The 22,051-nt window shown below is 54.4% G+C and overlaps 4 protein-coding genes and 1 non-coding gene across 10 annotated transcripts in view; 3 read left to right on the top strand and 2 right to left on the bottom strand.

The window, feature by feature from the left end:
• Positions 1–2,008, top strand: part of Rab40c (RAB40C, member RAS oncogene family) — a 29,352-nt gene extending 27,344 nt beyond the window's left edge. For both annotated transcript variants that reach the window (XM_045161165.1, XM_045161166.1), the window contains one exon: positions 149–2,008. In XM_045161165.1, the coding sequence (XP_045017100.1) occupies positions 149–429 (281 nt within the window). In that variant the 3' untranslated portion in view covers positions 430–2,008. The remainder of the gene's footprint in view (positions 1–148) is intronic.
• A 147-nt stretch (positions 2,009–2,155) lies between these two features.
• On the top strand, positions 2,156–6,613 carry Wfikkn1 (WAP, follistatin/kazal, immunoglobulin, kunitz and netrin domain containing 1). The gene is made up of 2 exons (XM_004652122.3): positions 2,156–4,507; positions 5,078–6,613. The coding sequence occupies exons 1-2, from the start codon at positions 4,328–4,330 to the stop codon at positions 6,554–6,556; spliced, it is 1,659 nt and encodes a 552-aa protein (XP_004652179.1). The 5' UTR covers positions 2,156–4,327; the 3' UTR covers positions 6,557–6,613.
• A 258-nt stretch (positions 6,614–6,871) lies between these two features.
• Positions 6,872–8,350, bottom strand: Mettl26 (methyltransferase like 26). 4 transcript variants are annotated; one of them, XM_045161167.1, is made up of 6 exons: positions 8,147–8,350; positions 7,755–7,917; positions 7,602–7,661; positions 7,368–7,446; positions 7,205–7,283; positions 6,872–7,125 (listed from the first exon to the last, which is right to left on the bottom strand). In XM_045161167.1, the coding sequence occupies exons 1-6, from the start codon at positions 8,341–8,343 to the stop codon at positions 7,095–7,097; spliced, it is 609 nt and encodes a 202-aa protein (XP_045017102.1). In that variant the 5' UTR covers positions 8,344–8,350; the 3' UTR covers positions 6,872–7,094. The 4 variants fall into 4 exon arrangements, with proteins under 4 accessions (XP_045017102.1, XP_004652180.1, XP_045017104.1 ...); XM_004652123.2 differs by having other exon boundaries at positions 7,379–7,446; XM_045161169.1 differs by having other exon boundaries at positions 7,379–7,446; positions 7,755–7,858; positions 8,087–8,331.
• A 331-nt stretch (positions 8,351–8,681) lies between these two features.
• Positions 8,682–8,752, bottom strand: Trnag-ccc. The gene has a single exon. It is a non-coding gene; the product is annotated as a tRNA-Gly (tRNA).
• Positions 8,753–15,285: 6,533 nt separating this feature from the next.
• Positions 15,286–20,288, top strand: Mcrip2 (MAPK regulated corepressor interacting protein 2). Of its 2 annotated transcripts, none has more exons than XM_045130064.1 (5): positions 15,286–15,401; positions 15,481–15,610; positions 19,230–19,357; positions 19,617–19,683; positions 19,950–20,288. In XM_045130064.1, exons 1-5 carry the CDS (start codon positions 15,350–15,352, stop codon positions 19,963–19,965), a joined length of 393 nt encoding a protein of 130 aa, XP_044985999.1. In that variant the 5' UTR covers positions 15,286–15,349; the 3' UTR covers positions 19,966–20,288. The 2 variants fall into 2 exon arrangements, with proteins under 2 accessions (XP_044985999.1, XP_004652181.1); XM_004652124.3 differs by having other exon boundaries at positions 19,617–19,718.
• The last annotated feature ends 1,763 nt before the right edge of the window (positions 20,289–22,051 follow it).

Here is a 22,051-nt window from a genome sequence, read left to right as displayed (position 1 = left end):
CCTTAATCGCTAAGCCATCTCTCCAGCCCCACCAAGAGCTTTGAGACTCTTGGGGCCAGGCTTTGCTCATTCTTGCCTTGTGTGAGGACCACACACTCTTCAGTATCTCCCCATGCAGGGCCTCACTCTGTCTCCCTTCCTCCCCCAGTTTTCAGCCTGCAGGACCTCTGCTGTCGTGCCATTGTCTCTTGCACTCCTGTGCACCTCATTGACAAGCTTCCACTGCCTGTCACTATCAAGAGCCACCTCAAGTCTTTCTCCATGGCCAATGGCATGAATGCTGTTATGATGCATGGCCGCTCCTACTCCCTGGCCAGTGGGGCTGGGGGCAGCAGCAGCAAAGGCAACAGTCTCAAGAGATCCAAGTCCATCCGTCCCCCCCAGAGCCCTCCCCAGAACTGCTCTCGGAGCAACTGCAAGATCTCCTAGCAGGACCTGTGGGTGCCACCTGTGCAGACTCTGGGGTCTCACGCCAAGGTAGTCCTGGCCAGGCGCTGGGCCCTGCTGAGTGAGGGAAGACTTGGTGCCACAGCCCTGCCTGTGATACACCAGGCTTTTCTCCACAACTGAGATAGATGGAGGGGTGGGGCATGCAGGGACGAATGTGCTCCACAAACCATGCAGCAGGGCTGCTGGTGCTACAGGGACCCTGGTCTGAACCAATCCCGACTACAGGCTGGGAGGGAGCCAAGCTCCCCTTTATTTATATGGAAAACATTTCACCCATTTTGTACATTTTTAAAGGCCTGTCAGGGAATCCTGGAAGTCTCTTCGTGGCCATGTTGTCTGTCATCGGGGGAGCTCAGGATGTCAGGGAAGGAGGGCGGAGCAATGATGGACTGACTGGTTCAGCTTCAGCATTGAAGCAAACACTTTGCCTGAGGGGTTGATGCTGCTCAGAGGCTAGTGGGAAACAGATGGAGCCAGGGTACCATCTTAGCTTCAGCTTTTGTTTCTGACCAAGGTGGCCAGTATGCTGGACACAGGCAAGGATGTGGCTCCTGCAAACCCTCTTTGGATGTTGTCTCTGGATTTGAGCACTTCCTAGGAGAGGAGGGAAGTGGGTACACTTGAGACCCCTACCTTTGTCCCTCCCTACTGTGCACTGAAGCTTTTGGTGATGTTTACTATATACAGCATCTCCAGGTTGAAGGACCTGAAGTGCTTGATGGCCCTCAGTGGCCTCTGGGCCTGTGGCCCATGTTCAGCCTCTTCTCAGAAGCTTGTGTTCATCAGCCTCGGCTGTGTTCACACAGCTGCTCCTTGTCTGTTGTGGCCCTTATGTCCATGAGATCACATCACTGGAGTCTCTTTGACCAGTTTCTCAGTGGCAGTGCCTGGAACAGCAGTGTCGACCCTGCTGTGGTTCAAAGGAATGGACAAGTCCCTCCTTGGGGACCCACCAGCCGGAGCACCTTCTGAAGCCATGGACTGATCTTCCACAGTGTTCCTCCTACCCCTGCCTGTCCAAGGCAGCCCCCTCCATGAGGATGTCATTCCCAGTGGATGTTCTAGGGGACTGCTTCCCTGCCCTTGCCTGGTGACACAGCCTTTGGTCACACTGGTGCTCAACTCTACCTCCTGCCCTCGGGCCCCTGGCCACAGCAGGAGCCATAACTTGTTACTTGGGACCTTCTTTGTGCACAGTTCCTGAGACCATCTTGTTATGGGTATTACTGGAGCACTGGTGGATCCAGTGCTGGCCTGCTGTTCTGGGAGATGAGTCACGCCTATGGGGACAGAGCTGTGGCTGTAAGAGCTGATGAACAGCTCCTGAGCCCCTGGTTATGAAGCTGGCTACAATCTGCATCACCATCTTCCAACCCAACTGTCCTGTTGCTGTCATTAGAGACCTTTTCTCTAGGATCAGCAATACAATGTCATGGACATTGAGTACCTGGATGGGCCTGTGTGCACGCCATCAACACTACCCTTGCTACTGTGGACTCCACCATTTCTGGGTTCTTTGTTCTTACTTCTTTGTACAGTAAATGTACTTCAGCTGTGACCTCCTTTTTGCCTTTGTAGAAATCAGTCTCCTCCTCCTCTGGTTATGGTATGTTGCGGGGGAGGGTCTTGTAGTGTGCTCTACCACAGGAGCCAACACTGCTTTGTGCCTGCCCGACTGACCCCAGGCTTTGTTGACTGTCCCTCTAGCTGACCTTGCCAACCTAAAGCTATTGACTGGGTTCATATTTCCAGCCAGGAGGGCTGAAATGGGCAGGCCTGTGGCAAGCAGCACACCTCACAGAGCCATTGCTCACAGCCCAGGGCAGATTGTATTCTGTAATTCGTCACAGCTTCAGGGACCCCTGCAAGCAGACCCTGGGTTTGAAACCTTTAGCAGGAAAGCACCTGGGTATAACCAGTGGCCTGAAGTTATAGCCAGGCAGTATTGGCACCCTCCACTCTGAATGTGTATTCATATCCCCAGGAACACAGCCTCTGGTTTAGGCATGCATCCATCTGTACTCTTTAGCATCCTGGGCCTATGGCCTAAAACACCCCCACCCATTAGAACCTGGCTCACCCACAACCCCCTTGTAAGACAAGAGACACTGGCGCCTGGCATCCATCTCTTAATCTCCTGGCCAGACCAGGCTCTTATTACCCTGCCTTCTGGGTCAGGAGGTCAGACAAAGGGTCACAGGGACATTTTCCTTCCTGTCTCAGACAAAACCACTCCCTGGGGTCCTCTGGAGCCACAGAAGGGCAGATTCCAAGGGGCCCTTTGTCTTGCCACCAGCTTTGATCTCTGCTGAGAGCCTGACTGGCTCCCTGCCCTCCCCCTTGGGGGAGGAGCAACTAATGCTGCTGGAGGGGGAATGTTGGCTGCTGGAGCAGTGAAGGCTCCTTATACTTTAGGGTCCTGAGGCTGTGTGCAGGGTGCTGGTTCTTTTCAGAATGCACCTGGTCATCCCTTGGGACCCCCATATAGGTGCCTTACATCAGCTCCATGTGCCTCAGTCATAACCATGTAACTGTCTATGGCCAGTGAATATAGGTCATCTCTTTCCTCCCAGAATGACCAGGAGCCAGTGGCCTGCTTTCAGTGGAGGAAGTGTATCTGGAAGGAAAAGTCCTGCTGAGTCAGGCCTTCAACCTATGAAATGTTAAGGTCAACCCTCACCCTCTTCAGCAGTTTTTGGGTAGGTGGGTGAGTTGGTTGGGTTTGGTTTTTCAAGGTAGGGTCTCCTTATTCACTGTGTAGTCTCAGAGTGGCCTCAAACTCACAGCAATCCTCCTACCTCTGCCTCCCAAGTGCTGGGATTGTTCAAGGCATGCATTACCATGTCTGGCTCTTTAGCAGTTTTTGAAACGGTTTCATGTATCCCAGACTGGCCTCAAATCTCAGTCTTCCTGCATCTGCCTCCTAAGTGTGTGCAGTACCCTGCCTGGTACCCTAGCAGGGACATTTTTTTGTTTTTGTTTGCGTGTTTTTTGTTAATATTTTGAGAGAGAACAGGCACACCAGAGCTTCCAGTCACTACAAATGAAATCCAGACACATGTGCCACCTTGTGCTTCTGGCTACGTGGGTACTGGGGAATTGAATGTGGGTCCTTAAGCTTCACAGGTAAGGGTCTTAACCACTAATTCCATTATAAGACCTGGTAGAGGTGTCACATTTACAGAGGTGAGCCTCAGGAAAAGAAGAGAAATTTAGGCTGAAGGAAAAATCTGTATTTTAGACCTATATTCAGATGATAGGTGCCAGCCTATACCTGTTTTGGGGGAACTTAGGCCAGTGGTCAGTTGGGGCTGAGATGGATGCTTGCCCACCCACCCCCACCACAGGGACTGAAGGGCTAGGGACAAAAGTTGAAATTTGTCAGCCCTTCCCTCCTCCCTGAGTGGAGTGTGGGAGGGTCTTCAAGAAAACTTTGATCCGTCTGGCTCTAGCTTGTGGAGGGAGGGGCTCGGGTTACAGCATCCTCCTCCCTGGCCTAGCTGGCCCTTCTCCGCCCCTTGGTGACCCTTGTGGTCAGTGGCCCTGATACTCAGGGCCTCTGGCCCCTCCCTGTCCCTCCCATTCCCTGCTGTGTGATGACCAGAATCTGGGAGGAACCCTCAGTGACTGAGAGAGGGGCCAGGCTGAGAAGCAGCCTAGTGCTGCATGGACAGGTTCTGAGACTCCAGCAGTCACCCTTTGAGGGCACCAGGAAGAATTGTGGGCTCCAGCTTCAGGAATCACAGGAAGAGGGGCAGCTGGGGCAGAGGCAGAGTCCTAGACTTGTAGAGTGGATGCCTGTAGAGAGTACCAGCTCCACAGGGCCTGAGGAGTGGCTGGTAGCCACACATCCCTGCCCGTTGGCCGTGTGTTCCCCATGCTTGCCCCATGGCCACTCCTGCTGCCTCTGCTCATCATCGAGCTCACTGGTCTGATCTTGGGGACCAGCCTGCTGCCAGAGCCTGGAAGCCACCCTGGCATGTGCCCAAACCAGCTCAGCCCCCACCTGTGGGTGGACGCCCAGAGCACCTGTGAGCGTGAGTGCGTCAGGGATCAGGTGAGCACTGGGACCCACTCCAGCCCTTTCCTCAGGGAAAATGGATCCCCAACCCCAGAAGCCCACTTCCTCCAGGGTCTCTGTAGTCTTCTGCCTGGGTTTGGGACTATGCTCTGTATAAGGGGCCCAGGGGACACCTCTGTCTTTGCCTTCATCTGTTTAAAGAACAAAATTCCCTTTTCTACTCCCATGGCATCTTCACCAATCCTGCCCCTTCCCCGCCTGTGCACCAATTTTAAATCTTGCGGACCCTGGCATCCGACGCACTCTTGCAAACGGTACCACTCTGCGCTGCGGTCCTTCTCACACCCGACCTGGACAATGAGTTCTCAAGGGGGGGCAGGGCATGAGGCTTTCTGATGGGAGCAGCTGCCTGTGCCTTGGCATGACAGTGATAAGACCTGCTTGAGGGGTGAATGAGGTGACACACATGGGCCCACAGCCCCTCCTACTGGACAGAAAGCACTCTGCAGCTCTCCAGAGGGTCAGCCTCAGCAGAATGGTGGCTTAGGTAAGGCTGGGGGAGGGGGTAATAGGGCTCTGCTAAGCTCTCCTGTTCCCCTCCCCCAGGATTGTGCGGCCTCAGAGAAGTGCTGCACCAATGTGTGTGGGCTGCAAAGCTGTGTTGCAGCCCGATTCCCCAGTGGTGGTCTGGCCATAACCACCACAGCCGCCTCCTGTGAGGGCTTCCAGTGCCCACAGCAGGGCTCTGACTGTGACATCTGGGATGGGCAGCCTGTCTGCCGCTGCCGTGACCGCTGTGAGAAGGAGCCCAGCTTCACCTGTGCCTCTGATGGCCTCACCTACTACAACCGCTGCTACATGGATGCAGAAGCCTGCCTTCGGGGTCTCCACCTGCACATTGTGCCCTGCAAGCACATCCTTAGCTGGCCACCTAGCAGCCCAGGACCACCTGAGACCACTGCCCGCCCAACCCCTGGGGCTGTGCCCATGCCTCCTGCCCTGTACAGCAGCCCCTTACCACAGGCAGTGCACGTAGGGGGCACGGCCAGTCTCCACTGTGAAGTTAGTGGCCGCCCACCACCTGCTGTGACTTGGGAGAAGCAGAGCCACCAGCGAGAGAACCTGATCATGCGCCCTGACCAGATGTATGGCAATGTAGTGGTCACCAGCATTGGGCAGCTTGTGCTCTACAATGCCCGGCCTGAGGATGCAGGACTGTATACCTGCACTGCACGCAATGCAGCTGGCCTGCTGAGGGCTGACTTCCCACTCTCCGTGGTACAGCGAGTAATGGCCAGGGGCCGCACACCAGGTGACCCGGCCCTGGCTGAGTGCCTGCCTGATATGCAGGCCTGCAGTGGTCCCCCTATCCCTCACCATGTCCATTGGCACTTTGACCCACAGCGGGGCAGCTGCATGACCTTCCCAGCCCTTGAATGTGATGGGGCCACCCGGGGCTTTGAAACATACGAGGCATGCCAACAGGCCTGTACCCACGGCTCAGGGGATGCCTGTGCACTACCACCTGTGCAGGGTCCCTGCCAGGGCTGGGAACTGCGCTGGGCCTATAGTCCACTGCTGCAACAGTGCCACCCCTTTGTGTACAGTGGCTGTGAGGGTAACAGCAATAACTTTGAGAGCCGGGAGAGCTGTGAAGATGCCTGCCCTGTGCCACGCACGCCACCCTGCCGGGCCTGTCGCATCAGAAGTAAACTGGCACTGAGCTTGTGCCGCAGTGACTTTGCCATCGTGGGGCGACTCACAGAGGTGCTGGAGGAGCCCGAGGCTGCAGGTGGCATTGTCCGTGTGGCCCTCGATGATGTGCTCAAGGATGACAAGATGGGCCTCAAGTTCTTGGGCACCAAGTACCTGGAGGTGACACTGAGTGGCATAGACTGGGCCTGCCCCTGCCCTAATGTGACAGCTGGTGATGGGCCACTGGTGATCATGGGTGAAGTGCGTGAAGGTGTGGCTGTGCTGGATGCCGGCAGCTACGTTCGTGCTGCCAGTGAGAAGCGCATCAAGAAGATCGTGGAGCTGCTTGAGAAGAGGGCCTGTGAGCTGCTCAACCGCTTCCAAGACTAGTCTTGCCCATGTTCCCACTCGTGTTCTCCATCTTGCTGAATAAATACATGTCTGTCATCCCTGGTGCCCTTCCAGCTACCTTATCCCATCTGTTCAGCTGGGGTTCTGACACCAGATGGGGCTCTAGTTTCCTTCTGAGGTCTTCTGGCTTTAAATCACTCCTGAGGCTTCCTGAAGCAGTCTCTGGGTGCACCCGAGGATGCCATCTCCCTCCTGTGTCAGCCACTGTCCATGTGCTGTCCCTCTCCCACCCTTCAAGACCTGACTCCACAAGCATGTTTCCTCACCCCAATGAGGTGCTCCCATTAGACAGTGTCGTGCATACCCACCCATGGTGAGGGGTGGCAGGAAACACTTTATTCAAGGACAGACTGGGCTCAGGATCTCAGAAGCCCTGTGGCCACCCAACTAGAAGGGGTTAGTTAAGTCCAAGGCCTAACCAAGGAGGCAGGGTGCTGGGGTCTGGTGTGTGGTTCACAGAGCCTCTGGCAGATGCAGGCACAGGAGAGGAAGAAGAGAAGCTATTCTTTCCGGAAAATCAAGCATTTGTTGTTGGCTGGCATATCCACCTGAATAAAAGCTTTGCTGGAGGAGTGGCCCTCAGCCCCAGGGAGACTACCCTCCCCCCCAGCAGGCTGCCCTGCCTACCATCCTCTCCAGGAGCAAGCCACTGGCCTGGCCCAGTTCCTCCAAAAGGGCTGTGTCCCGGAGCCCCCAGTCTGGATTCCTGCGAGGAGGGAGGAGAGGGTCATGACCAGAGGTAGGGAAGTGTCACCCAGCCCACCTGCTCTCAGCCAAGACCCACTCCCACCTAGGTCTGACCTGCATCTGAGGGCCAGGTCAAAGTCCACGTTGCTCTGGGGAGATATCTTCCCGTTGACTGCAAAGGGCTGTGGGAACAAGCCGGCACAGCCCATAGGCCCGGGGTCAGCCATTTCCCAGTGGGCCACGAGACTGATAGGGCTGATTATGGAATGGTCAGCCTCAGGATATAAAGTTTGCAAGGGACAGAAACTGCTAAGGCTGCTAGGGCAGGCCCACTCACCCCATAAGTGATCAATACAGCCTTGGGTTTGAGCAGGTGTCCCGCTGCTTTGAAAAGCCCCTGGAAAAGGAAGGCAGAGCACAGTAAGCTGGACGTTGGGCCTCCTGGTCTCCCTACGTGAAAGGGAAGGGCTGGGTTCCAAGCCGCCCCCACCTTGGTGCAAGTCAGCGAGCTGATGTGGATCATGTTGATGCATAGCAATAGGTCCAGTGACTGCGGCGGGATTCCACCCCATTGCTCCCATTCCCAGGTCACATCTAGGTATAACGGGGCCTTTACGTTGGACAGCCTCTGGGCTTGAGTGGTGGCGGCGATGCTGTGGAGACAGCGCATGGGCCAGGGAGGGCCGGGACCCTCCGCGGCTCAGCAGTGCCCCAAGCAGCCGTGAGCCTGCTGCAGATGGGCCCGGCTCGTCCTTCCCCGCAGCCCATCGTTTCCACAGCCTGGCCCCGCACCCAGACCCCATCTTGTCCTCCTGGCCGGACCTGTCGGGGTATGTCTACGGCCCAGAGCGACCGTATTTGGGGAACACCGCGCCGCCACACCTGTCCAGGCAGCGCTGGTCCACGTCCGACGGCTGCCATTCGGCGTGCGGAAAGGCCTGAGCGAAGTGCGCGGCATGCTGGCCGGAGCCCGAGGCCACCTCGAGCACGCGGACGCCGTGCTGGGCTGGGTCCACGTACTGCCGCAGTACGCGCAGGATGGGCTCCTTGTTCCGCTCCGCGGCCGCCGCCACCAGCATCTCGGCCACGTCGCCGGCCCGCCGGCCCGCCGGGAACGCGCGCGGGGCACGACGGGAGCTGTGGCCAGACGCGCGCGGAGTCTGTTGGGAGTTGTGGTCCGAGCGGCGCCCATGGGCTCTGAAAATCCGTCAGGCGGGCGCGCGCCTATCTCTAAGGATCCTCGGTGAACGAACGTAGGAGGGACTGTGCAGAGACGGAAAGGGACCTCTTGGCTACGCCACGGCGCGCCGGTGCTTTCAAAGCGTTCGTTACTCTGAAAAGTTAAACTGCCTGGTTTGCACACTACCTTTACCTCGTTCAATTCAGTGGTAGGATGGGGGAAAAGACAAAAACAGCGTGCGCCGCCCGGGAATCGAACCCGGGTCGCAAGAATGGGAATCTTGCATGATACCACTACACCAGCGGCGCTGTTGTAAAGAGCTTCTGCCATAGCGACTAAGTAGTCATGATGCAACCCGGCCAACCCAGGAACGCTGCGCATGCGCAGCTGCCGCTGAACTTTTCGCTCCAAAATAACAGGGATTTAACTGGAACCGTGGCCCTTGCAGTCCGATGGTGTGTCAGGACCTCTGAGGGTAAGGAGCTTGCAGACAGCCTGAATTCGGTCCTGCCCTGTGGGGAACACCAAGGAGCCAAAGGGTGGAGGTGCAGCCGGGGTTTGTCTCGGACCCCAGGTCTGGGACACCTCCTGATGCCCAACGACTCTGAGAACTTCGGCGCCAGCGCGGGATAATGGGTAGATAGCCGGAAGGAGGATGGTGACCTTTGAAGTCCCAGGCCGCGATGTCTGTGTCTCCAAAGGTGGTCAGCATGGGGTCCACATCTCAAAGGGATCCGACTCCAGAAAAATGGCCAGGGCCGTGCACCACCATCCGCTACCAGGACTCGTAAGAACCCCCATTCCGATGTTGAGGAGCATGGCCTCTGCCTGGGATTGTTGTTGAGGGTATGGCATCGGATCATTCAGGATGTGAGTGTGGTGGTTTAGGGATGGAGAGTGATTGGGTGGCCACTCTCTTAGTTGTCTTGGAGCCTATACCAACCTTACCTCCTCTGGGAATCCCTGCCAAAGAAAAGAAAAGTGGCCACGGGTATCTGATGTAGGAGATAACCTTGACTGGGCCTGCAGCAGGCTATTCCACTTTACAGTCCTAGCCCTTGCTTACCAGGCACACCTTTTCTGTTTTGGCTTGGTTTGGTTTGGTTTTCCAGGTAGTATCCATCTCCCTCTAGCCCAGGCTGACCCGGAATTCACTTATGTAGCCTCAGGTTGACCCTGAATTTACAGTGATTCTTCTACTTCCGCCTCCCTAGTGCTGGGATTAAAGGTATGCGCCACCACGCTGTCTTAGATTAGTCTTCTACTACTGCTACTGAAAGGCCCAAGAATTCAGAAGCCCAGAAATACTATCACGCTCCAAAGGGAGCTTAAGCGGGCCCCTGCATACCTCAAACTCCAGGCTTTACTCTCTGTTGGAAGCAAGTAAAAAATCCCTCTTCTCATTATATCAGAGCCCGCTCCTAATATAAAACTAGGTAAAAAGGGCATGAGATAGCCCTCAAGGATGGGAAATCAGTAATAAAGTGAACCACTTATTTGGTTTCTGTAAATAGCCTGCACCATAAGCCCTGATAGCCCGCACCATAAGCCTTAGTAGCCCGCACCATAAGCCGTAGCAGCCTGCCTCAGATCACCAAGGTCACAGGAGACTGATAACACACTCTGCTACCCCCACCCAAGGACCCGCACAAATGCTGACCACCAAGGTCATAGGAGACTGATTGGTCCACGAGGGGCTTGAACAAGTTAAACTAATTGGCTTAGAAACTATGGAGTGGCACAAACTGACTGGCTCGCACCCCGCGGGCTCCTGATGTTAAAAAAAATGATTGGTCTAATGCACAGGCTTTGTTAGAAACCCTATAAAAACTGTCCCGTTCCTGCATTCAGGGCTCTGCAGTCCTCTACCCCTGCGTGGTGTATGACTGTGGGCCCCAGCGCGCTTGGAATAAAATCCTCTTGCAGTTTGCATCAAAACCGCTTCTCGTGAGTGATTTGGGGTGTCGCCATATCCGGGCAGAGCGTGGGGTCCCCATTTTGGGGTTCCTTCACTACCTCTTCTTTAGGTATTATTTATTTATTTGAGAGAGAGCAGCAGATAAAGAGAGAATGGGCCTCCAGCCACTGCAAATAAACTCCAGATGTGTACACCACCTTGTACATCGGGCCTTACGTGGGTACTGAGGAATCAAGAATCAAACTCAGGTTCTTGGGTTTTGCAGACTAGTGCCTTAATCGCTGAGCCATCTCTCTAGACCTAGGTTCTTTTTTAAAAAATAAAAAAATGGGCTGGAGAGATGGCTTAGCGGTTAAGCGCTTGCCTGTGAAGCCGAAGGACCCAGGTTTGAGGCTCCATTCCCCAGGACCCATGTAAACCAGATTGCTTGTACAAGGGGGCGCACTATCTGGAGTTTGTTTGCAGTGGCTGGAGGCCCTGGCACACCCATGCTCTCTCCTTCTCTCTCTCTGCCTCTTTCTCTGTCTGTTGCTCTCAAATAAATAAATAAAAATATTTAAAAAAAAAACATCAAAAAATAAATAAAATAAAATAAAAAAATAAATATATTTTTGCCAAGTGGTGACACATATCTTTAATCCCAAAACTCCAGGAGGCTGAGGTAGGAGGATTGTTGTGAGTTCAAAGCTATCCTGGGACTACATAGTGAATTTCAGGTCAGCCTGGGCTAGAGTGAGACCCTGCCTGGGGAGGGGGCGGGGGGGAGGGGAAGCCTTGAGAGAGAGAAAATATGAGAATAAATTAGATTGGGCCTCTTGGTGCTGAAAACTCCAGATGTATGTGCCACTTTGTGCACTTGGCTTTATGTGGGAACTGGGGAATTGAACCGAGGTCATCGCGCTTTGCATGCAAGTGCCTCTTTAACCGCCTGAGGCCAGATTCTTGTTAAGATCAGAAGTGCTTCCTCGTAGGCACAACTCTTCAGCTTTACATAGTACTAGGAAGAAGGCATGGTGGCAGGGACCACTTTTCCTAATGAGTTTATCCACATGACCAAATCATTAAGGCCCTGAGAGCCAGAATTCTGTGCTGTAGAAAGAACATAGGAGCAGGGTGTGGAGGCCCATGCCTTCAGTCCCAGCACTCAGAAGACAGAGGTAGAAGGATCATTGTGAGTTCCAGGCCAGCCTGAGACTACAGAGTGAATTCCAGGTCAGCATGGGCTGGAGTGAGACCCTACCTCAAAAAAAACAAAACAAGGGGCTGGAGAGATGGCTTAGCAGTTAAGGTGTGTGCCTGCAAAGCCAAATGATGGACTCTCCAGGACCCACGTAAGCCAGATGCACAAGGGGGTGCATGCATCTGGAGTTCCTTTGCAGTGGCTGGAGGTCCTGGCATCATGCCCATTCTCTCTCTCTCTTTGCCTCTTTCTCTCTCTCAAATAAATAAACAATATATATACATACATACATATATATATGTATATATACACATATACATATACATATATGTATACACACACATACATACATATATATATATATATATATATTTTTTTTTTTTTTTTTTTTTTTTTTTTTAAGGTAGGGTCTCACTCTAGCTCAGGCTGACCTGGAATTCACTATGTAGTTTGAGGGTGGCCTCAAACTTATGGCTATCCTCCTACCTCTGTCTTCTGAGTGCTGGGATTAAGTGTGTGCCACTACCCCCTGTTAATAAAATGTATTTTTAAAAAGTGAAAAATGATCTGGGCATGGTGGTGCACGCCTTTAATCCCAGCACTGGGGAGGCAGAGGTAGGAGGATAGCCATGAGTTTGAGGCCACCCTCAGACTACATAGTGAATTCCAGGTCAGCCTGGCCCAGAGTGAGACTCTACCTGGGAGGGGAGGTTAAAAAATGGGCTGGAGAGATGACTTAGCAGTGTAGGCACTTCCCTCCAAAGCCAAAGGACCCAGGTTCAATTCCCCAGTGCCCACCATAAAGCCAGATGCACAAAGTGGTGCATATATCTAGGGGCCCTGGCACTACCATACTCTTCTTCTTTTTTTAATTCAAAAGAAGTTATTTTTGGGCTGGAGAGATGGCTTAGCGGTTAAGCGCTTGCCTGTGAAGCCTAAGGACCCCGGTTCGAGGCTCGGTTCCCCAGGTCCCACGTTAGCCAGATGCACAAGGAGGCGCACACGTCTGGAGTTCGTTTGCAGAGGCTGGAAGCCCTGGCGTGCCCATTCTCTCTCTCCCTCTATCTGTCTTTCTATCTGTGTCTGTCACTCTCAAATAAATAAATAAAATTAAAAAAAAAAAAGAAGTTATTTTTGTTCTTACAGTTTTGAAGACCAGAAATCTAAAATTAAGGGTTTGACTCCCTTTTCATACTGTGTTTCTCCTAAAAGAGGGCACTTTCAACCCCCCTCCCCATCCTAGAGTCCCACAAGGCTCCATCCTCAGACTGTGGTGGCTCTGGAAGCAGTGATGCTGGGAAAGCTTCACTGGGGAGACCAACCTCCATCCCCTCCTTCCTGCAAGCTGCTTGTCCCTCCAAATTGTCTTTCTGCCTTCTTGGCTCCTGGGGGGACTAATGGAGTGTCTCATCCCCAGCTCATTTGCCTAACCCCTCTCAAGTCAGGACAAGTGTGCCAACTGCTTTGACCAGGGAACCCTTCTGAGGGTTTCTGAACCCAGCCTTGGACTTCAGATCCAGCCCTTGGGTGAGACTAGATGTTTGGCTGTCCAGACTTGGCCAACAATGATCTAAACAAAGACCAAGTTTGCCCGTTGATGGGCTGTGTGAGGCTGGGCTCTGAGCCAGTCCATGTCACCCTGGTTGACCTTCAATAGGGGCTGGTTGGGATGCACACTCTCTGTAGGGATCTTCCCCCCACCCCTAGCTCATGTTAGAGTAGGGAACACTGTACATCCCACACCAGGACTTTGTACCCTCCCATGCCGCCCTTCACTCTGACCCAGCAGCTCCTTCCAGGCCAGGCCCTCAATGTGGCTGTCCCTCTGGGAAACATGCAAATGCCAGTTCAGGCCCCCAGCATATGTGAGGAATTGAATAGCATGTTCAAGGCCACCAGGGCAGGATACAGGCTGCAGATTCAGGCTACTGTGGCCTTGCAAGGGCAGTCTGCTCAGTTGCTAGTGGGGGAGGGACAGGCTCTATGGGGGTGGAAAGGGTCAGTTTGGCCAGGGAGTGGCCTTTCCCTTCCATGCATTCTCAGACCTGGTCCTGGACAGGGCTTGCCTGGAGGCTGGGCAGTCCCTTCCCAGAGCCTTCTCTGCCTTTGGGGTCAGGGGCCTGTTATGTACTATTTCCTAGGAATTGAAACCTTCCTCTCCAAGGAAAGTACTGAGGTTGATGAAGACTCAGAAGCAAGCTGGGTGTGGTGGCGCATGCCTTTGATCCCAGCACTCAGAGCAAGGAGGATGGATGTGAGTTCAAGGCCAGCTCCAGATCAGCCCGGGCTAGAGTGAGACCCTACCATGAAAAAGAAGAACAAAATAATAAAAATTGAACAAACAAAAGACTCAGCCAGATTTGGTGGCCCATACCTTTAAACTTTCAATCCCAGCGCTCTGGAGGCAGAGGTAGGAGTGTCTCTGTGAGTTTGAGGCCAGCCTCAGACTACACAGTGAATTCCAGGACAGCCTGGGCTAGGGGGAGACCCTACCTACAAACAAAAATCATAATAATAAATAAAAGACTCAGAAGCAAGGAAACTTGAAACTTACTTGAAATTTATGAGGGTCTGGAAGCTCAGAAACTCTGAAGATTCACAAGGCTTCCTTCCCCAAAGGTTACATAGGCAATACACAACTGCTGGGAAACAGAAAGCCTGGAAGCTGGGCAAGGAATTCCAGTGATTCAGCTTTCCTGAGTTAGGATAGGGCTGAGGATCACTCCTGTAAGTAACCCAATAAGCTTACTTGTCCAACCAAGCTTAACCTGGACGGAAGTTTTGGTCTATCATCCTCATACAGCACCTGGGTCTTCACGTAGCTGGGCAGGGAAGACCTTTGGCTTCCAGCTCTTCCTTGGACAATTCAAGGTCAAGGTGCTCTGGGCCAGTGCAGGCAGATCAGCCTAGCCATCTGGGTCAGAAGATTCCCTAAAGTCCCATTGGCTAGCCACACAAAGGTGTGGAGGTAGTCTGGGAGGGAGGATGGCCAGGCAAGCAGAGTGGGTCACCTGCTCACCTTCAGACCTACTTTATTGTGTATTTTATTATTATTATTTGGTTTTCGAGGTAGGGTTTCACTCTAGCCCAGGCTGACCTAGAATTCACTATGTAGTCTCAGGGTGGCCTCAAACTCATGGTGATCTTCCTACCTTTGCCTCCCAAGTGCTGGGAGTAAAGGTGTCGTATGCACCACCATGCCGGGCTTCTAATGTGTATTTAAAAAAAAATTTGTTCATTTTTTATTTATTTATTTGAGAGCGACAGAGAGAGAAAGAGGCAGAGAGAGAGAGAGGGAGGGGGAGAGGGAGGGAGAGAATGGGTGCGCCAGGGCTTCCAGCCACTGCAAATGAACTCCATAGCACACAGAAATCCTCTGCCCCAGGATCCAGTGCCAGTATCTTTTGCCTGTCGAAGGTGAAGCCTTGCCCACAGTCGGCCCCACCCCCAGCCAATCCCGTGTCCCATCGGTTTTCTACAGTGATAAAGAGAAGCAATGCGGAACAGGGCATGGTGGCGCATGCCTTTAATCCCAGCACTCGGGAGGCAGAGGTAGGAGGATCGCCGTGAGTTCGAGGCCACACTGAGACTACATAGTGAATTCCAGGTCAGTCTGGGTTTAAAAAAATCTCGGGGAAAAACAAAGCGCGTCCCCTTTAAGGACAGAGGGGCGTGTGCGGACCGCCCCGCCCCTCCCCATCCGCCGGCCCGCCGCACTTAAAGGAGCTGCGCCCCACGCGCCGCCGAGGGAAGCTCGCGGAGAGCGCCGGGTCTGGCCGCTGCCGGCGGCGGGCGGGACGGCGCACCATGTACACCATCACCAAAGGGCCCAGCAAGCTGGTCGCCCAGCGCCGCACAGGTGCGCGGGGCGGGCGGGCGGGCGGGCCCGGCCGCTGGGCTCCCGCGGCGGCTGACGCGCCCTCCGCCCTGGCCCTCAGGTCCCACGCAGCAGCAGGTGGAGAGCAGGCTCGGCGAGCTCCTGAAATGCCGACAACCCACGCCGGGCACCGGGCCGCCCGCCCGCGCGCAGCCCTTGTCGCCCACGCAGGGACCCTGGCCACTGGCAAGGTGAGCCGGCCGGCGGGCCCGAGGGTGACCTTGGGGAAGGTTGGCAGGGACCACAGGCGCCGGCGGGTCGGGGGTGGGGCTGCCGGCGGCCCGCGTGCGCTTCCGCTCACCTGGCTGCCCAGACCACAGTGGCCAAGTGGGGCCTCCCGGGCTTCCGAACACCTCCCACTTTGCTAGGGCCGCCGGCGGTCAAGGTGGACGCCCCGGGCGACCTTGGGCCGCGCTCTCGTGGACCCCTTCGGCGGCTGCCCAGGACAAGGTTGCAGAAGAGTTGACCAGGGCGCTGGCCTTCAAGGTCTTTGGGGCCCTGTCTTTGCAGAAGAGTCATGCACGTGTTTCCCGCTGGCCTTGTCAGGCCCTTGCCCTTCACCGACATCCTGGGGCACTGAAACCCTCCTTCCAAACAAACACCAGGGCCTATTGGGGTCAGCAGACAGCTTCCCGACTTTCTTGATCAGCAATGTGCCCAGTGTCCCAGGGAGGCTCAGTCTTGGCCACTCTGGCCTCCAGCCACGGTGACCTGGAGATGATCCCACTCCTTCAGGGCTGAACCTTTTACTTTTTTGGCTAAATTTACGTGTTTCTTGGGCCTGTGGACTTCGTTCCTGCCTCCTGCAGGCCTATGGGCTCAGGCCACTAGTGAGACTGGTGTAAAAAGTGCACTGTGGTACACACCACAGGAGGAGAGCTTTCCAAGTTGAGGAAGGACAACTTCCAGGAAGGTCAAGCATTAGGCTGACTACACACCTGGGTGGTTGGGCTTCCCTCTGCCCACCTCTTAGCGACTGAGCTTCAGATGGCTCTCAGGTGGAGTAGGCCAATGGGAAACCGCAGAATGGGGGCTTCCTGCTGGAGGCTCAAAAGGGCAGCCAGAGATGTGTGCTGGGGATAGCGTGAACAGGACTCGGGACCCTCACTGCCACATTTCCCAGGGAGGATGCTGAGTTACAGGTGTGTAGCCACCAGGTCCTTACCCAGGCAGGGAACGTGGCACTGTAATGCTTCAATAACCTGGCGAAAGCACGTTCTTCAAGTTCCTTGCTGGAGACAGCAAGAATAGGTCTGGCATAGTTGAGGGTGGTGTCCAGGAGGAGGACAATGTTATGACAATCTCCAGAACTCTTAAGTGCACAAGGGTTGCAAGGGACTCCCTAGACTCTAGAGCCCTTACAATCCTCAGGAAGCCAAACCTAGTATGAAGGTCTGATGTCTTCAATCAGAAGCCAGGTGGGGCTCTGGGAGCCTAAGGAGGCCTGAGTCCCCTATCCTGCTGGGTTCCAGTCATGGACAGAGCAGGGTGTGTTCCTCATTCCCTCTGGAAACACTGAGTAATGCACCTCATTCCTGAGTAACCTTTTCTAGTCACTAGACTGAGATCTAGCACTTATGGGGCCACTACATTTGGTCCCAGAGCTACTCCCTAATCTTCAACGGCCACCCTTCAAAATTATGCACCCCACACTTGCTGTGGGAGGAGGGAGTGTGGACATCACTTGTCTTCCTCTTGCTGGCACACAGCAGGATTCCAAAGATTCTGACCTGTCAAATGGATGGGTCTGGGTGCTGCCTGTGATGGTGGACAGGCCAGCTAGGCCTGTGCCTCTGACATTATTTCTGGCAAGTGAAAGAGGGTAGAGACAAGAACTTTAAGATGGTGCCATGGGATCCCTTGTTCCCAGGAGCAGGTGGGGCTTGTTCAGGGTCCACTGGAATAGGGCATGATGGGCAGAGTGCCATAGGGCAGCAGAGGACAGCGCATGTGGGTGAGGCAACAGGGCCTGGAGAGGGGCTGGTACTAGGTCAAGAATGTTGTCTTTGGGGGTCAGGACTGCTGCTAAATGCTGATGCAGCCTCGTCACTGTGACACAGGCAGGACATTTCCTCCCCAGATTGAAAAATGGGTGATGAATCACTTTGGAGGTGGAGAAGGGGGTGCATGAGAGGAAGTCTGGGGCACTGTGGGCTGCCAGTGCAGTGTCCCTGGTAGTGGGTAGACAGGTTGGCTATCTATTGCACAGGGGAACCCTGGTGCTAGTGCCCTTTCCCCCACAGAGCCTTGTCTTACATAACTACAGCTGAGTTGGAGTGGGGCGGGTAGTGGGTGTGTATGCCCTCTGGGGCCCCATTGTAGTCCCAGGCTCTCCACCTTGATCCATTGCTGTTCATAGCCTCTGGCTACAATTTCCCTTTTTTTTTTTTTTTTTTTTTTTTGGCCAAGAGTTTGAGGCCACCCTGAGACCTGAATTCTAGGTCATCCTGAGCTAGAGTGATACCTTACCTCAGAAAACCAAAAAGAAAGAAAATAATAAATAAATTAATTAATTTAAAAAATAAAGATTTTGTGTATAGCCCCAGCTGTGTATGGTGGCACACCAGTAATCCTGAGGCAGGAGGACAGCCTGGACTACATAGTAAGCTCTTGTCTAAAACACACACACACACACACACACACACACACACACACACAGAATCAACTTCCAGGCTTCATGACTGTTGAGGATGGCTTTCATCCTCTGTGGCTCATGTGGAAACTCGGGCACCACTGGGTTTGGGATGAACCCTGCCCCTTTGAGATCCCTACCTGCACAGCTAAGATTCTCTGCAGTCACCATACCCTGCCAGCCCTGGGGCTGGCGGGACCCTGCGCCCCTCAAGATCCTCCTCTTTATTTTAGTGCCCCTCTCATCTGAGGAGGAACCCAGAGCGGCGCGGGGCACCTGAGCCCTGGAAGGCGAGCCAGCCGGCCGGGACGGCGAGTGCCTGGCGGAGTGGCAGGTGCAGCCCAGGACTCTGGCTCCCAGCTCCGGCTGTAGGTGCGGCCCCATCCCCTGCAGGGCCCCGCCCCAGGCTTCCTGAGCACAGCATTTGGCCAGCGACTGCCAGCCACAGGGGAAGCCTGTACCTGCCCTGGGCCTGCCTGGCTGGAAGGTGCTCAGCTGCCCCCTGGACATGGAGTGCAATGCAATACTGCCCCAGGGCCATCGCACTACTGTTGACCCTCGGTTCTGGTTTGGGGAGTGGGTCAAGATCACCATCAGGCTCTTCCCACGCAGGAACCATCCTCCCCAGCATTTGCTGCTTGTCCCCCTGGGGCCTGGGCACAGCCAGGGAGAGTGAAGGGCAAACACTGACCTCCCCTTGTCTGGGCTGTCTGCAGAGGGTTGTGTTTGCAGAGGGTTAAGGTATCTGGCATCTGTGGGGTGTCTCTGGAGAGTGGGAGGTATCTGCCAATCCAGTCAGACTGAGGTCAGAACCAGTTGCTGGAGGCCTGGCTGGTGGGAAGTGGGGGGGGGGTGTAACAGATGTAGAGGGGCCCTGTGTGGGGCACTGCCAGGAGTGCGGGACACATTGTTGGGGGCCCCTCCCTGGCCTAGAGTCACTTGTCTTCTCATGAGACAGGGCTGCCATGCGAATTGATCTGGTGGGAACTTGGGGCCTGCGGCAGAGAGGCCTTAGCCAACAATGGCTAGGAACAGCTGCTTGGAGGTTGAGGAAGGATCCTGGCTGGGCCTGGTCTGGGGCAGTGGGCATGTCCCAAGGCTGTTTGTTCTTCAGCCCTGCCTGGCAGCTCTGGAGTCTGGCTACAGCCAACCATGTCTGTCTCTTCCCCATCCCACAGCCCAGGGCCGAGGCTTGTGTTCAACCGAGTAAACGGCCGACGGCCCCTCACCACCTCCCCATCCCTCGAGGGGACCCAGGAGACCTACACATTGGCCCACGAGGAGAACGTTCGCTTTGTGTCCGAAGGTAGTGGGGGTTCCGGTGGTGTGGCTCAGGCAACTGGGTCCCAGTAGCATAAAGTGGGCATGGCCCTTCTCTTCCATACCATAGCCTGACTCTCAGGAGCGGGGTGGGGAGGTGGGGGTGGGGTGGGGGGGTTGTCTTGGCTCTGTGCCCATTTGTGTTGATTCGCTGAGCTGGGCTGGAGTCCAGGGTGGCCACCAGGCCCTGGGATGGGAGGAGAAGCCTGGGGCCTAACTTCAGTCTAACTTCCCTTCCCCCACAGCTTGGCAGCAGGTGGAGCAGCAGCTGGATGGTGGCCTAGCCGGTGATGGCGGGCCACGGCCTGTGCAGTACGTGGAGAGCACCCCTGATCCCCGGCTGCAGAGTGAGCCCCCTGTGCCCTGCGTCCCCAGGGAACAGTCCACCTCTCCCCACTGTAACATGGTCCCTCCAAATTTCTGCCCCAAGAGATCAGGGCGGGACTCCTGGGCCAGATCCTCTTTTCCCAGTGTGAGCTATGCTCATAGCCCAGGTGAGGGTTGTGATCAAATTGAGGGCAGACAAGCCAATTTCCCTGGAAGACAGCATCACTGTCCAGCCTCTGTTCTACCCACAGACTTCGTGCCCATTGACTTGGATGAGTGGTGGGCACAGCAATTCCTGGCCAGAATCACCAACTGTTCATAGCAGCTGCCTGGGGAGGAATGCTGTGACGGGCCCTTTGCCAGAAGAGGACCATGGTGCCCCGTCCACCTTGTGGCCTGGTTGGGCACCAGCCATACCTGAAGTGCCGGCATTTGGACTTTTGTACCTAGTGCTGCCTTGGCTCAGCTGTCCCAAACTGCTAGAGCCATGGGCCAAACCTGTCTGACCTCAGTCCTGCTCACTGTGCCCAGGGACCAGCCCCCTGGGGCTGGCAGGGAGGAGTCCAGGCTAATAAAGTTGAAAAACTGCCTTTTTGAGTGCTACTGACTTGAGAGGCATGAGGTGTGTGGGGTCCATATATCTACTTGTAATCTCCAGCCTCAGGCTCTAGGCATAGCCCAGCGCCCTATCTCCCAGCTTTGTGGTAAAACTAGGAATTGAGCCTATGGCCTTCTCCTAGCTAAGCTACATCCCAGCCAAGCCTTTAAAACATTTTAATTCCACAAAAAAACATTAACCTGTGTGTGTGAATGTGTGTGTGCATACCAAACAACATGCACTGCTTTGCACTGGGCTTTATGTGGGAGCTGGGGACTCAAACCTGGGATGACAGGCTTCATAAGGGCCTTAACCCTCAGCCATTTCCCCACCCTTTTTTTGTTTGTTTGTTTTTCAAGATAGGGTCTCTAGCCCAGGCTGGCTTGGAATTAACTATGTAGTCTCAGGGTGGCCTTGAACTCACAGCAATCCTCTTACTTCTGCCTCCCAGGTGCTGGAACTGAAGGCATGCACTACCATGCCCTACTCTCTCCCACCTCCCCTGCAACCCCGTAAGGTTTCACTGCAGCTCAGGTTGACCTGGAATTCACTACATAGTCTCTGGGTGGCCTCCAACTCACAGCGATCCAACTACCCCTGCCTCCCAAGTGCGGGGATTAAAGTTGGGCACCACCACCCCTGGTTTAGGCCATTTTGTTTTTTAATGTGAGAAGGAGGGAGAGAAAATTGGCATGCCAGGGTCTCCAGCTACTGAATCAGACTCCAGACACATGCACCTCCTTGTATGCATGTGTGACCTTGCGTGCTTGCCTCATTTTGTGCATATGACTTACCTGGAACCTGGAGAGTCGAATATGACTTCTTAGGCTTCACAGGCAAGTGCCCTAACGGCTAAGCCATCTTTGCAGCCCTCCCAATATTTTATTTTGAGAAGGTCTCCAGTCGCCCAGGCTGGTCTTGACTTCAATCTTCCTGCCGCAATCTCCTAATAGCTGGGATTACAGGTGGAGTCTCCACACACCTAAGCCAACAGACTTCTTTTTTTTTTTAAAAAAACTTTATTTTATTTTTAATTTTATTTATTTATTTATTTGAGAGCAACGAGAAAGACAGATAGAGGGAGAGAGAGGGAATGGGCGCGCCAGGGCTTCCAGCCTCTGCAGACGAACTCCAGATGCGTGCGCCCCCTTGTGCATCTGGCTAACGTGGGACCTGGGGAACCGAGCCTCGAACCAGGGTCCTTAGGCTTCACAGGCAAGTGCTTAACCACTAAGCCATCTCTCCAGCCCTTTTTTTTTTAATTTTTTTATTTATTTAATTGAGAGCGACAGACACAGAGAGAAAGAGGGAGAGAGAGAGAATGGGCACGCCAGGGCTTCCAGCCTCTCTAAACGAACTCCAGATGCGTGCGCCCCCTTGTGCATCTGGCTAACGTGGGACCTGGGGAACCGAGCCTCGAACTGGGGTCCTTAGGCTTCACAGGCAAGCGCTTAACCGCTAAGCCATCTCTCCAGCCCCCAGACTTTTCCTCTTGAGGTAGGGTCTCACTTTAGCCCAGGCTGACCTGGATGGAACTCACTCTAGCTCCAGGCTGGCCTCGAAGTCACAGTGTTCCTACTTCTGCCTCCCAAATTCTGGGATTAGCTAGGCACAAGCCTTTATCCCAGCATTTGTAGGAGGATCGCCTTTTTAAGGCCAGCCTGAGACTACATAGTGAATTCCAGGTCAGCCTGGGCTACAGTGAAACCCTACCTCGATAAACAAAAACAAAAAAGACCAAGTACTGGGATTAAA

This window comes from Jaculus jaculus, chromosome 11, assembly GCF_020740685.1.
Source record: "Jaculus jaculus isolate mJacJac1 chromosome 11, mJacJac1.mat.Y.cur, whole genome shotgun sequence".
Lineage (NCBI taxonomy): Eukaryota > Metazoa > Chordata > Mammalia > Rodentia > Dipodidae > Jaculus > Jaculus jaculus.
Note: the sequence above shows the minus strand (reverse complement) of the source record. Positions and strands in the feature narration are given on the sequence as shown.